The sequence below is a fragment of the Pavona decussata genome, unplaced genomic scaffold (assembly GCF_977016875.1).
Source record: "Pavona decussata unplaced genomic scaffold, jaPavDecu1.1 SCAFFOLD_168, whole genome shotgun sequence".
NCBI classification, from domain to species: domain Eukaryota; kingdom Metazoa; phylum Cnidaria; class Anthozoa; order Scleractinia; family Agariciidae; genus Pavona; species Pavona decussata.
Window position 1 is genome coordinate 273,009 of NW_028145579.1, and position 14,580 is coordinate 287,588.

At 40.8% G+C, this 14,580-nt stretch overlaps 5 protein-coding genes across 5 annotated transcripts; all 5 read left to right on the forward strand.

The window, feature by feature from the left end:
• Positions 1-120: 120 nt before the first annotated feature.
• Positions 121-2,651, forward strand: LOC146464153 (histamine H2 receptor-like). Its single transcript, XM_085130057.1, has one exon. It carries the CDS (start codon positions 587-589, stop codon positions 1,694-1,696), a length of 1,110 nt encoding a protein of 369 aa, XP_084986183.1. The 5' UTR covers positions 121-586; the 3' UTR covers positions 1,697-2,651.
• Positions 2,652-4,742: 2,091 nt separating this feature from the next.
• LOC146464154 (uncharacterized) lies at positions 4,743-7,046 on the forward strand. The gene is made up of 2 exons (XM_085130144.1): positions 4,743-4,748; positions 5,769-7,046. Exons 1-2 carry the CDS (start codon positions 4,743-4,745, stop codon positions 7,044-7,046), a joined length of 1,284 nt encoding a protein of 427 aa, XP_084986270.1.
• A 2,392-nt stretch (positions 7,047-9,438) lies between these two features.
• LOC146464155 (uncharacterized) lies at positions 9,439-10,340 on the forward strand. Its single transcript, XM_085130145.1, has 2 exons — positions 9,439-9,594; positions 9,642-10,340. Exons 1-2 carry the CDS (start codon positions 9,439-9,441, stop codon positions 10,338-10,340), a joined length of 855 nt encoding a protein of 284 aa, XP_084986271.1.
• Positions 10,341-10,763: 423 nt separating this feature from the next.
• LOC146464156 (uncharacterized) lies at positions 10,764-11,135 on the forward strand. Its single transcript, XM_085130147.1, has one exon. The coding sequence runs from the start codon at positions 10,764-10,766 to the stop codon at positions 11,133-11,135; it is 372 nt and encodes a 123-aa protein (XP_084986273.1).
• A 275-nt stretch (positions 11,136-11,410) lies between these two features.
• LOC146464157 (uncharacterized) lies at positions 11,411-12,928 on the forward strand. The gene has a single exon (XM_085130148.1). The coding sequence runs from the start codon at positions 11,411-11,413 to the stop codon at positions 12,926-12,928; it is 1,518 nt and encodes a 505-aa protein (XP_084986274.1).
• Positions 12,929-14,580: the final 1,652 nt, after the last annotated feature.

The window sequence follows — 14,580 nt, forward strand, 5'->3', positions numbered from 1 at the left end:
TTGCAGCCCCTACGAAAAACATAAATATTTAAGTATTTGGAAGCAAACTATACCGATTATAAATCTTTTGAAATGTTTATCTTGAGCTGTATATATTTTTTTCACCAGGTTTGTGGTGTACTATATATAATGCTGTTTATTTCAATCTGTTTTTAGTTTGCAATGATGTTTCACAAACCTATTGTTTGATTTCTAATGGCGACCGATTTTGACTCTTTGTCGAGAATAGAAGCTTCTTGGTTAATTAAAACGACTAATTTTCTTGGGAAATCGTCGGTTTTATACAAACTTTTCGGCAGTTATCAGGTGATGTCCAATAATTTTAAGGTGACCGAGTAAACTTGTCGTATGCGGCAATCTGCTATTTCATTAGTTTGGTCCACGCTATTTACATTGAATTCTCAAACGTAATTACCTACATGCATTGTGAATTCTTTACTATCTGACTTGTCAAATCTTCCCTTTCAGGCAGATGTTTTTCAATCTGGCTCTGACCAGCTGCCTTAAAGTTGCAATTTTATTCGCCTGTATCGCAAGGCTTTTCGCCGCATGCTGAACTGTTTGTGCTGTGTTATCTCAAAGCGTGATGGCTTTTTCGGCCTCAGATATTTCCAAAGCTGCTTTACTTGCCATAATATTTGCACTTACTACAGTGGGAAACGTACTAGTAGGCCTTGTCCTCATTAAGTCCAGAAGACACCTTCTTAGAAATCGCCCAACGTATCAATTTATTCTGAACATTGTTCTCTCCGATCTGGTTGTTGGTCTTCTAACCATGCCATTTGAATTTGTCCGCGAGCTTCTTCACGAATGGACCTTTGGAGTAGCGGGGTGTAAAATCATCGAGTTCATTGAAATTGCCGTTTCCGGCACGGCGGTTTTTACTCATGCGTTGATCGCCTTTGATCGATATCGCAGCCTGGCTCGTCCTTACCTACCAAAGATGGAGGCAAGCGTAGTAAGAAAACTTATTATGATGTCGTGGGTTGTCCCCGCCGTGGTTTCAAGTCCTTATCTGTACATGTTCGAAGTACGAGATCACCATTCTACAATCATCTGCACGCCGACTGCAATTCCGGTTGAATGGCTCGATAAACTATACGAGGCCGTCGATTTTGTCGTTGTCCTGTTAATACCATTCTTAGTCTTGTGCTGGTGTTATTATCGCGTGAGCTTGATCATGTGGGGGAGGAACACTTCGGTGGTAGGAGATAGCATCGTTGCTGCCCAGCATTCTGTTGTTTTCCGAAACAAGAAGCGAGTGACGCGAACGTCTATATTAGTTGCAGTATCTTTCACCGTGTGCTGGTTTCCTACCTTTGTTATGAGCGTCGTTCGGATTTTTTCAGGTACGGATCGTATTCATCGAGGACATCTTTTGCACGAAATTTCCATGTTTGGAATGTTTATCAATGAAGCCATCAACCCAATAATCTACTGTGCGTTTGACAGAAATATAAAAGGGAGAATTCGGTTAAACGCTATTTGCGCTGGCTCTGGAGATAGTGCTGGTTCAAGCAATGACGCTGACCGAACATATTACCACAACACTGTAACTGAGAGTGGGCATCATCAGTTGATTTTTAGAAACCTTGATCCAAGTAATATGTCAACTAATATGTCAAATATAATCACAGTACATGGCCGAAAGTTCCCACAGCAGACACAACCAAACGAGGAAAAGGAAGGCAACTAGCCCTTCGCTACGATATTTTGATAATTTTTGTACAGAATAGGAGAACAACATCTTTATTCACAAAATTTACTAAATTAAGTAAGTTAAAGTTTCAGCTAGTGGCTTTGCTGGACTTTAGAGGACTGTATAGTAGGCAAACGGAAAGTTATCTCAATAGTTTTCTACCTGTTCGTCAGTTCAAAACATAATTAAATATTGATCATTCCGGTAATGGATTTTTCCGGAATAATGTAACGATTAAAGCTGTTCCTCGGCTGTCTTTCCACGTACTGCCTGAAGGTCTGGAACATTCGACAACGATCAATAAAAAAAAATTGTAACATTATTTTGTTACTTTTTTTCTAATAATATAGAAGCAAATGTTGGTATTTACGACTTCGAACATACTAGCATTTCTTGACCAATCAAACTATACTAATGTTTTTCTTTGGCCTTGTTGAGGAAGTTCTTAGCGATTGTCAACAGGAAGAGGTTCGATTTGGTTCTGTCGTTAAAGCTCACGGAGCTGTGCACGTTTTTTAAATTAACATTGACATAAAAAAAAGAGAATATTGGCAGAATTTTGTCACAGCTTGGAAGTCAAAATCTAGAGATTCTGGAGAAATTCGAAAATATAGTATCTATTGTAGATTAAAAACACTGAAGTTACCAATATTTAATTTGTTTCTATTTAAAATTTATAAATAGCCCTTCATTTCCATAATCATAGTCAAAATTAACCCGCCCCCGGGTTTCTGTTTATCACTTTTATAGTTAGATGTATTGTCCATGAAAACAATGGTGATCAGTTAAAACTCAAATGCATGTCACCTATTAAGAACGGCTTGCTATAACTTGAGGAAATAGAAAAAATACGATTCCCCCAAACTTTGCTAGCCCGTGAACTGGCTCCCAAGTGGGGCATAGAGCAAAGACAAAAATCGAGCTTGGAGATGCTCCGCTCGCCCGGCTCGTCAATTTTTCTTTTCGCCCTATACCACATTTGGGAGCCTGTCACACAGGCTAAAAGTTTGCCAGAATAAAGGGCTTGGTGAACTACTTCTAAAAGTATAAGTTTCGTTTGTGTAGAGCTTTATTTATATTGGTGGAATTTATTTGAAATTTGTACATGACTGGAGGTTTAAATCACGCCAAAGTAGGCACTTTTGAAAGCTCCCCTTCAATACAATGAGCCTTTTCTAGAAAAGATTAACCCAACAGCGGAAACAAGTTTATTCCCTTAGATGACTAGTCTCCTTCGCAGCCGTTTTAGTGTCGTCACGCAACGCTCCTCCCCACTAACGATGCCAAATTTAAATAAAACGTAAACATGAATTTTTGACCAATTTTTAAAGTTGTGTCTTTTTACCGGTGATTATAACCTAATTTTGGCTAAATTCAAGGACAAAACAACACTCCGAGAAAAGATAATCATTTCAACTAAACATTGCTCGAATAAAAGAATGTATTCATTGCAAAAGTGTATTGAGCGAGATCGCGGAACGCCTCAAGCAATTAGGATTAATTTTGAAAGTAGCCACAGGAATCGCATGAGTACATTTCGTACTGAGATTTGTACTTATATATTTTTCGGCATTACTTTACACGTCAATTCAAAACGCCCTTTTTTTCTTTTCGGACACTTAGATCTAATATCTAAATTATACTTCTTGCTTTGGCTCGTGGGTAGAGTGGCGTCACCAAAGGATAAGTTATGCAGCAACCGAAAGCAACATGGCGGACGGATCGTGATTCTCGTCTGACGAAAATATGCCCAGAAAGGCCGAACTAAATGGACTTAGCTCTTCCATGCAAGGAAACCAATAATTTAGAAGGACACCAAGGAGCTGTACGAGCCGTGAGATTTAATAACGATAGAAAACTACTGTTTAACATGTACAGGCGATAAACTTCTGAAGCTGTGGAACCCTCACAGAGGTGTGCTTCTGAAAACATGTAGTAGACACGGTTATGAAGTGCTCGATGCTGTGGGATCCAGCGATAACAGTAGGCTCGCTAGCTGTGGAGGCGATAAAACTCTGGTGCAGTGTGATGTAACCACTGGGGGGATTGTGCGCCGCTTTAGGGGACACACAAGTGTAAGCGTACATGCATCAATCACTTTATCAAATAGAGTCCAATTCCATTCCACCTCGAGCATCAATTCAATATACAAGTAAAAAACCATTATACCTTACAAGGGATAACTCTTATAATTTAATATCTTGGTGTCGAAATAGATCAATCATTAACGTGGAGAGATCATGTAGATAAAATTGCTAAGAAAGCCTCTGGAGGGATTGGAGCTCAGAGACGTGTTAGACATCTCATACCTAGTGAAACATTAATAGGCCTTATCACGGTTTTCGACGCCATTTTGACGAGTGGGCAAACAGGCGTGAAATAACAGTGTTTGTATGGAAATCCGATGTCAAATAATTTTCATAAAACATCGCTTCTGAAAAATTCATGAATTAGAAACTTTTGGCACTAGGAAAAGGATTTTAAGAAAAAAAATGGAGGGATCAAGCTGTGCCAGAAAGCGTCAGTCGTGTTTTGAACTTTCCATACATTTGTCTGTATAGCGAACCAGCCGTGAACTGCTCTAAAAATAGCTCGCGGGGAAAAAATACAGGGAAATGTATGGAAAGTTCAAAACACGACTGGACGCTTTCTGGCACAGCTACATCCCTCCATGTTTTTTCTTAAAATCCTTTTCCTTAGAGTCCCAAAAGTTTCCAATTCATGAATTTTTCAGAAGCGATGTTTTATGAAAATTATTTGACATGGGATTTCCATACAAACACTGTTTAATTTCGAGCCTGTGCATGTTTGCCTACTCGTCAAAATGGCCTCGAAAACCGTGATAAGGCCTATTACAATGTACAGCTCTCTTGTACTGCATATATTTCGATTATTGTAGTACAGTATGGGGGAGCTGTGGGAGGGGGATGTGTGACCGACTCCAGGTACTCCAAAAGAAGGCTTCCAGAGTGTTAACCTTGTCGGATTATGATAGACAGTCGGCTGAGATACTGGATGAACTTGGATGGGATAATCTTGAGACATGAAGGTGAAGGCAATTAGCTCTAATAGCGTATAAACTGATTAATGGAACTATGCCCAAACATTTAACTCAAATCTTTACATGCAAAAACTCTATGTATTCTTACAACTTAAGAAACTCTACATACAATTTATTTGTACCAAGACCATGTACTGAAGCTGGAAAAAAAACAGCTTCCATTATAGAGGGGCGGTTCTCTGGAATAGTCTGCTTGGTAAGGTCAAAAGTCAGATAAGCTTGAAATCATTTTTATTACATGCCCATTTGTAATTTATTTGTATATATTTCAGACCTTAGTCTCCTATTTAAACATTATAGTTCTGATTATCTCCTGTTGTATGTTTTATTATATGTTTTCCATATTGTATTATATTTGTAATTTATTCATATATACTTAAGTTTCCCATATTATGTATCTTTTACACGGCTTGGTGGAAACGAGTAGGGACTGGAACTAGTCAAATTCGCACGTGATCATTTGTAATCAGATTTCTCGGATATATTCTTGTTTTGAGAGACTCTGGAACATTACTTCTAAATGTAGCGGATTTATCTTGTACGTCGTGAGTAGTTATAGCAGAATTCTTTCTTAGGGAATGTTATCATGTAATCTTCGAGTTTATCAAGTATTAAAGAGTTTGGTCAAATACAATATTTTGGTGCCGAGACCCGGGAGTAAAAGCAAGGAGAACAGAGCGCGTGTTTTGTGACCTTCGCCATGTCGGATGTCAAAAAGAAAATAAATTGTGGAGCGCTCAAGGTTCACAGTTTACGTTCGTAAAGTTATGAACGATGTCAAGGAGTTACTCAACAAAGGTGATGTGGAAAGCGTCCAACTGAAGCTGAAATCGCAAAAGATTAACCTGAAAAAAACATCAGAAGGAAATTGCATCGCTTGATTAAGAAATCGCAGAATTATTGCAAGCCGACGCAATCGAAAAGGAAATCCTAGAGCGCTGCGAGTTTAACGCGTCGCTACAAGAAAAGATCTTATTGATAACCTCGTGTTTGTCGTCTCCTAAGCAGGAAGCGAATGATGTCGAAGAAACGGTGACATTGCCATCGGCGAGTCCGCAAGGATCTTTCCATGTTCAAAATGGCGCGAAGGGCACAAACAAGGCAAAGCTAACGAAGATCACGTTACCTAAGTTTACAGGGGATGCAACAAAATGGACAAAATTTTGGGACAGCTTTTCATCCGCAATTTACACGAGTGAAGATCTGAATGAAGTCGACAAATTTCAGTATTTGAAATCATTATTGGAGGGCGCTGCAGCCGGAACCATTTCTGGTTTACCTCTCACGAGCTCAAATTACAACGATGCGGTCGATCTCCTAAACAAGCGGTTCGGAAGCAAACAAGTTATCATCTCTAAACACATCGAGATTTTAATGCAGCTACCGAAAGTGAGTGATAGTGGTGATCTTAAACAATTGCGGCAATTGTTGGACAAAACAGAGTCGGCTGTTCGAAGTTTGCAAGGAATTGGAATTTCCATTGACACGTACGGAACATTCCTAACCCCAGTGATCACGGCGAAAATTCCTCAAGAGTTGCGTTTGATTTTGAGTCGTGGTATGAGCGACGAGTGGGACCTCGACACATTAATAAAGTCGTTTGCAGAGGAGTTACAGATACGAGAAAGGTGTGCGCTCGGTCCAGTGACTGATCAGTCGAAAATGAGGGAAAAACAAGAGTTCGGATATGGATTACGGTTTGGTCAAAACAAGAGACCCCCCACGTCGTCGACACTTGTTTCATACAACGACAGGCCTCAACAACATAAGGAAATGTGGTGTACTTTCTGCAGTGGACCGCACCCTTCGACAAGATACGCTGTTGTAACGGAGCCAGAAGAGAAGAAAAGAATTCTCCGCCAAAAGGGGCGATGTAATGGTTGTTTGAGGAGTGGTCATGTGAGCCGAGATTGCCAAGCGAGATGTTATCGTTGTGGAGGGAAACATCATGTATCGCTATGCGGCGTGCAAAACTTACCACAGTTCACGCAAGCAAGAAGAGCCAATCAGGAACAAACTGTGAGTACAAATTTGTATTTAACTCAAGATGTTAAGAATAATTCTGTTTTGCTGCAAACTGCCAGAGCCAGGGTTGGAAATCCTAATGGAGAACATTCTTGCCATGTGAGGGTTTTATTTGATTCATGTTCTCAAAGGTCTTACATAAGTACACGGTTGAGGAGCAAGTTAGGCCTGCCCTCATTTGAAAATGAAACAGTTCTGATTAAAATGTTTGGAAACAATGAAGGCTCGTTGAAGAAATCTGACATTGTTCAATTTGTATAGGTAATCACATGATTTCGAGTGCAATTTGGGATAAATCAGCACGAGTAAATTTTTCAAAGGCTAACCAAATTGCACGAGCCCGTAGGGCGAGTGCAATTTGTAGTCTTTGAAAAATTTACGAGTGCTGATTTATCCCAAATTGCACGAGAAAAATCATGTGATTACTTGTTAATAATATACATGCAAAAATTTGACTCTGTTTTCCTCTTATCGTGTTTATTTCGTGTCATGGCTCACTGGTCCCGCCTACATTGACGTTATTGGTTGAAAAATGACAACCCTGATTGACATGCTAGCACTTGTGGAAAGTTACAGACCAAAAATATCCTCTCAATCGACAAAGATCAAGTTCTGGAAGCATTTATCATTCTAAAGCGTTTACATTTTATGGACCTCAAGGAGAAAAGAGGTGTGAAAAGACGTCAAAACTTGTCTATTTGAAGAAGTCAACTTGTTAATGTTTGTTGTCGAATCTAATTGAGGCGAAATCGATCAACATTTTCAAAACTTGAAGCTCTTCGAACTTATGAATCAGTGAGAAATACTGTCCTCGCCAGGTGGTGCGGCTGACTGTGGCTTTTCGGGAGCTGCTGTGTTTCCCATGTTGAAAGTGACTTGACATTGGTGGAAATGGTTTATGTTCATGAAACACTGACGCTGATCATTCTGGCCAGAGATAGAACTTGGCATCTGAAACGCCGCGAAAGCTGCTTGCTTAAAGTTGTTTCCACATTGAGCCGATTGAGGGTCTGGCGAGAACGGATTGAAAATATTGCTGGAGCTGCTGGTGCTACTATTAAAGCTGTTTCCTCGAGCTAACTGGCTGTTGATGTTTTTAGCGTGGCTGATGGTGTGGGAAAGCTCTCGCTGTTCTCTTGCATCTCCTTCGTCATAGTCATCCAGTGACTTCTCTTTTTTGTGGCCCGTTACTTTAACAATTGAACTTCGCTCTAGGCCTGCTGTCTTCAACTTCTTTACAACCGTTTTCCTGGCGCTGTGGTTGGAAAAGGTCTTCAACGAATCTTCTAGGGTCGTTCCTTTGATAACGGACTTCATCATGTCGTTGATTTTGTTTACTCCCATCGGCTGCCGCTTATACCAAACTTGCGAGGACGGATTTGGCACACAAGACAGATAAAGTGGACCGGTTGTCCGTATTTCGGGAGGACGACGCCACAGAATTTCTTTGAAGATTGCAACGGGACATCTGTCACCTCCAGTTGCAAACATTTTTGGAAGGAAGCTTCTGGGCTTTGCGGACAGTCCGGACTGGCGTGTTTTTGTGGGGTTCTCGATAAATTCGATGTACTCTGTGTTGCTTTCATCCAATCCAAAGGAGAAATCTTCAACCGTCATGCTGTGGTGTTCCTGTCGACCTCGAAGACCAAAATATTGGGTCAGGAGCCACCAAACTGTTTGGACAAGGACTTGCGGACTTCCCTTTCCCAGCTTCTTTTTTTCCCACAGCTCATTTTCCTCGGTTGTTGTCAGACTTCTCGCCTTGTTCGGCCGCTTGCCTTTGCCTTGTTGCCGCAGTAGGCGGGCTTTTCCCTCCAGAACTTGCTTCGAGCTTTTAAACTCTCTGTCGCGAATAATTGAGGGTTTGTACTCTTTCTCTGTTAGGTATCGGTCAATAGCAGTCACCATTACACGAAGGCTATCAGGCTCGTAATCTTCCCCGTCTTTCTTACGAACTGTTGCGTAAAACTCCTCCAGAATTTTGTTCAGGGCCTCCGGTTCGTACTTTTCAATACTTTCGTCATAGCCCTTTTGAGAAGCCCAAGACTTCCAGACTTTAAGCCAATTATTTGTGCTTTGTTGGGTGTTTTAATTTGTTCTTAGCATTCTCCTTCAAACTCTGAATTAAAACGTTGTTACTTTCTCGTAACCTGTCCGCCATTTTGTGTTGTTGCGTGTTCGCGACTTTCCTGTCAATCAATTTAATTTCAACTTTCTGCACTCAATTTCAACTTTTTGCACTCAATTTCAACTTTCTGCACTGTTTGGGATTAATTGACGTGTTTTCAGCCAATGAGCATGCTGAAATTTTTGCATGTATATTATTAGCACTGAAATGCCAAGATCAGTTAAAAGTGTTTGTCAATGCTTATGAAGTTGAACTGATTTGTGGACCCATAGCCAACCAGACCATTGAGATTGCACAGCAAAATTACCCTCATCTACAAGGCTTACCCCTTGCTGACTATTCCCGTGGCGATGGAGATCTTGAAGTAGATATTATGATTGGTGCTGATTATTACTGGTCCATTGTCCAGAACCATGTGGTACGGGGGAGTCGCATGGACCTGTAGCGGTTCGTACAAGGCTGGGTTATGTTTTCAGTGGTCCTATTAACATAGCGGGTGCATTGCAGAGCTCATCAAGTGTTGACATGTCACATGTTATGAAGACAGAGTGTCAAGTAGTTGAAAAAGACTTAAAGTCAGTTGATGTCTCTCTGAAAAAAGAACTGAACAAGTTCTGGGACTATGATACTCTGGGAGTGAAGAATAGAGAAGAAGAATTCTATGAAGATTATCTTACCAAAGTAAAGTTCAATGGTAGCCGTTATGAAGTTTCTCTTTTTCCTTTAAGGGAGAACACCCTACAATTCCAGACAACTACTTGGTAGCACAGAAACGCCTCAGCTCCTCATTAGCAAGATTGAAGTCCAAGCCTGACACACAACAACAGTATGATGACGTCATTAAAGACCAACTGAACTCTGGTGTTGTAGAATTGGTTGACAAGAGTCGTGATCAAGACGTTATACCAGGAACTGCACATTACATTCCTCATAAGGAAGTCGTGAAGGAAGACAGAACCACTACCAAACTACGCGTAGTGTATGATGCTAGTGCTAAATCTCAGAATGAACCAAGTCTGAATGACTGTCTGCTCCCTGGTCCAGCCTTAACACCATTCATCTTTGACATTCTCCTACTATTTCGTCTCCACAGAGTTGCATTGATTGGTGACTTGGAGAAAGCATGTTTAAATGTTGAAGTGGATCCTGAACAGAGGAATTTGCTAAGGTTCTTGTGGATAAGTGACATCAGTTCATTGAATCCCGAAGTTATCATCATTAGATTCACACGGCTTGTGTTTGGCCTTATCTGCTCACTGTTCATTTCGAATGTAACCCTGAGAAATCACTTAAGCAAGTATGAGAACATTGATCCAAACTTTGTGAACACTGTTGTCAGAGCTTTATATGTGGATGACTTTGCAGCCGGAAAGGATTCGATAAAGGACTGCTTCGAACTTTACGGAAAATTGAAGTTGCGATTCTGAGAAAGAGGTTTCAACATGCGAAAATGGGCATCGAACAGCGAATAGCTAAATCAGTTGATTGAGAAGGAGGAAGCTAACCTGTCATCATCAACTCAGACACCTTCGGAAACCAGTCCTTTGTCTTTGACAAAGTGTAGTGTTCTCGAAGAAGATCTCATCAAAGTGATGGGAGTTCCATGGGATAGGATAAAAGACAGCTTCAAGTTTGATCTTGCAACATTTGCTACGCAAGCGTTGGATGGAACACTGACAAAGCGAAAACTGTTGAGCATCACTACTCGATTTTATGATCCATTAGGCTTGCTGTCACCAGTTATGTTGCCCTTGAAGTGTATGTTTCAAGAGATATGTCAACTCAAGGTTGGCTGAGATGGGACCCTGCCAGAAGAACTCTGTTTAAAGTGGAAAGAAGTAGCAGAATACATGTTGAGAGTTTCAGTGATCAGTGTACCTCGCTGTGTCCTAGATGGGATAGAAGCAGAAGATGTCAATTCTATTCAACTGCACGGTTTTGCAGACGCGAGTAAGATTGCTTATGGTGCAAACATTTACATTCGGGTGACAACCTCTAATGTCAGCTATTCGCAGCTGTCAGCCTCTAAAACTAGGGTGGCACCCTTGAAGGGAGAGACGATTCCTAGATTGAAATTGATGGCAGCATTGACTCTAGCAAACCTGATTACAGCTGTGTATAAGGCATTGGCTTATACCATCAAGATTAATGTTGTGTTCAATTGGATTGATTCTCAGATTGTATGGTGGTGGATTAATGGAGAGTCAAAACAATTCAAGTAGTTTGTGCAGAATCGAGTAACGAAGATTCGAAGTCTCTGGAGTAAAGAACATTAAGGATATTGCCCTTCTGAACTTAACCCAAGTGACATTGCCTCGCGAGGAGCCAAGAGTTCCGATCTTGTTTGCAATGATCTATGGTGGAAAGGAGCACCATTTCTAGAGAACGAGAAGGATCAATGGCCAAGCCCACCTAATTGCCCTGTTGTGAAGGTACCCTCTCAGAAGAAATTGCAAAGAAATTTAAGAAAGAAGATGCAGATGGAATCTCACAAGTAATGACCGTATTGGTCCAAGCCCCTGAAAACATCTCTGAAGTCGTCCAACCAGAGAGATTTAGCAGTCTCAGCAAGCTTATCAGAGTAACCGCCCTTGTGTTGAAGTTCATCAGACGGATTAAAAGAGTTCCAGAAATGCATTCAAATGTTAGTTCACAGGAAATGGATGCTGCAAAAATTCTCTGGTACAAACACGTTCAAGGGAAACTTTATAAAAGGGAGAGATCTAGTTCGACTTGGGAACAGTTAAGAGTCTTTAAAGATAAAGATGGAGTATTGCGATGCAAGAGAAGGATTCAGAATTCTTCACTTCCATACTCAGCCAAGTTTCCAATCCTGTTACCGAGAAAGCAGCACTTCACAAGATTAGTTATTGCACAAAGTCATGAAAACGTGAAACACAATGGGGCTAGAGAAGCTCTTACTGAAACTCGGTCGCAGTTCTGGATAATCAAGGGACGACAGGATGTCAAGGATGTACTCTCTAAGTGCATTACATGTAAGAAGATACGAGGGAGAGCTTTCAGTAGCCCACCTCCTCCACCATTACCTTCATTTCGAGTCTCAGATGATCTGGCCATCTCCAAAGCTGGTATAGACTTTGCTGGCCCCCTTTATGTTAAGAATATCTACCAGTCAAAGGAAGACATGTTCAAGTGTTACATTGCTCTATTTACATGTATAAGTACCAGAGCTGTACACCTTGAACTCACACCGGATTTGACCGCCAAGTCATTTCTAAGAGCGCTCAAACGTTTCTTTGGGAGACGAGGGATACCCAACCTGTTCATCTCATATAACGGGAAAACTTTCCAAGATTCACAATTTCAGAAGTTCGTTCTTAACAAGAACATTGACTGGAATTTCAATGTGCCTACTGCGAGCTGGTGGGGCGGGTTTTTCGAAATCTGCGTCAAACTTGTGAAAAGGTGTCTGAAGAAAGTACCGGGAAATGTAAAGCTTAATTATGAAGAGCTGGAATCAGCCCTGATTGAAACTGAAGGAGTGTTAAATTCCAGGCCGTTAACCTATGTTTACAATGAGTTGTCAGAAGCTCTACTAACACCTTCTCATCTCGTAATTGGTCGAGGTCTCTTGGAGCAACCTTCTGCTACCAGTGTACCTCTGACCACTCTAGCTCGACAGGAACGATATTTGGAGAGTCTCCTCACCCACTTCAGAAATTGTTGGAGGAAAGAATACCTGGCTGGCATCAGAGAGTATCAGAAACTTAAGGGAGAACCGAGAAAAACCATTCAAATTGGTGACCTTGTGCACATCTATGCAGACAAAACACCTAGACAGCAGCGGAGAATGGGGAAAGTAGAGAAACTGTTGCGAGGAAGAGACAACGTTGTTCGCTCCGCTGAAGTGGCGACAGTTAAGACAAATCTCTACGCAGGATTCGCATCAAGCGTCCGATTCAGAAGCTCTATCCTCTTGAAGTTAATGTGTTTGATGAAGGAGCAGCTGACATGGGATCTGTCCAGTGTGACAGAGCAAGGAACATTTGTGTAGTCAGAGATGAAGATATTCCAATTGTGGTTACTGCATCTTAACTTTCAGATCCAAAACTTTGAACATTGGACTGGATTTAAAGAATTATCTTTACAGTTTCGCCTCATGATTGACTCCGTCAACCAGGGGAGAGTGTGTTGGAAACGAGTAGGGACTGGAACTAGTCAAATTCGCACGTGATTATTTGTAATCAGATTTCTCGGAAATATTCTTGTTTTGAGAGACTCTCGAAGGAACTCTGGAACATTACTTCTAAATGTAGGGGAATTTATCTTGTGCGTCGTGAGTAGCAGAATTCTTTCTCAGGGAATGTTATCAAGTAATCTTCGAGTTGATCAAGTATTAAAGAGTTTGGTCAAATACAACACGGCTCTCTGGAAAAGCGTTTTTATGAAAGGGATTGCGTGTTTAAAGAAATAAAGATGATGATGATGATGGTGATGATGATGATGATGATGATGAAGTGATAGTACATCATTCAATGTTTATGAACTGATGGGAGGGGCTTGGGCAGGCATAGGCAAGGGATCTGACAGTAATTATCTGCCGGTAACGAGGACCTTATACCGATTAAGTAGACATTAAATTTCGAACAACTTCGAAGATGTTTAGAGGCTCTTTTGAGCATCCAAAAATGCCTGGCACAACTGTAGTAGGGCGTTTGAATGAAAAATCTTAGCAAAGTTTAATGCTCTGCCTTTGCCTGCCTCTTGTCTCTCCCCCCTCCCCCCCACCCCCCCCCCCCCCAAAAAAAAGGAAAAATGCGTTGTTGAATGCAAGACCACTTTCGACCTAGGCTGTCACGTTTTTTTAAAGAGAGCCCAGGGATCTCTTGGGTCTGTTAGCCCCTCGCAAAAAAGAATTACCCTACAAATTAGCATCAAGCATCTTTCGATTGTGTAAGACTCGCTTTTATCCTTTTTCAGATAGCATTAAAGTCAAACTTTGCAGGGAAGAAGGTAAATCGACTGGTTATGTTTATGCTAGGACAGCGTTTATTCTTCTTCTACCACACGTTGTAAGTTTAGGTTGAGTAAGTCCCCTTAGACACTTTCTGAAACTGTACTGTACATTGTACTTTAAAGATGAAGAGCGAAAAGTCTAGCACTGCGTGTATTTGTTAGAGTGGACAATATACCGATCAACCGACTGAACATATGGTCGTAACCCGTCCTTAATTAATGTAGAAACAAATAAAAAATAAACGAAAACCTTACAGTGTATATGCATGATTGAAAGCTGCAGTTTATGTTGTTCAGAGTCGCCAACCTTTTATTGTTATTTAAATACCGTCCGATATTATCCCATCTATTGTCACTTTTCGTTACAGAACCTTTCAATAAAAATTGTGTTTTGCATCCGTGTTAATACCAAAAACCTTGGCGTTTAAAATACTTGCTGTATAAAACTACAAAGAAAACCGAATTTAAAACGAATTTATTACTAACAAATTTAAATTGAAGACTATATTTTACTCTATTTTATTTCCAAACGTTAAATGTAATTTCGTCCTCTGAGTGATGTGACCCCCAATAGCGCTTTTTATTAAATTCTGAAGGCAATGTTGTCCTGACGTCTGCTTTGCCATAATGGAGTAATTAGGTCCTTTTGTCCCGCTGTCCCGGCTTGAAAACCATAACAACGCTGTTGTA

Bases quoted from the DNA above. Each gene is read 5' to 3' on its own strand.
- LOC146464153 (XM_085130057.1), top strand. From the start codon at position 587: ATGGCTTTTTCGGCCTCAGATATTTCCAAAGCTGCTTTACTTGCCATA.
- LOC146464155 (XM_085130145.1), top strand. From the start codon at position 9,439: ATGTCACATGTTATGAAGACAGAGTGTCAAGTAGTTGAAAAAGACTTA. The intron at 9,595-9,641 runs GTAAAGTTCAAT...TTTTCCTTTAAG, and splicing joins ATGAAGATTATCTTACCAAA to GGAGAACACCCTACAATTCC.
- LOC146464156 (XM_085130147.1), top strand. From the start codon at position 10,764: ATGTTGAGAGTTTCAGTGATCAGTGTACCTCGCTGTGTCCTAGATGGG.
- LOC146464157 (XM_085130148.1), top strand. From the start codon at position 11,411: ATGACCGTATTGGTCCAAGCCCCTGAAAACATCTCTGAAGTCGTCCAA.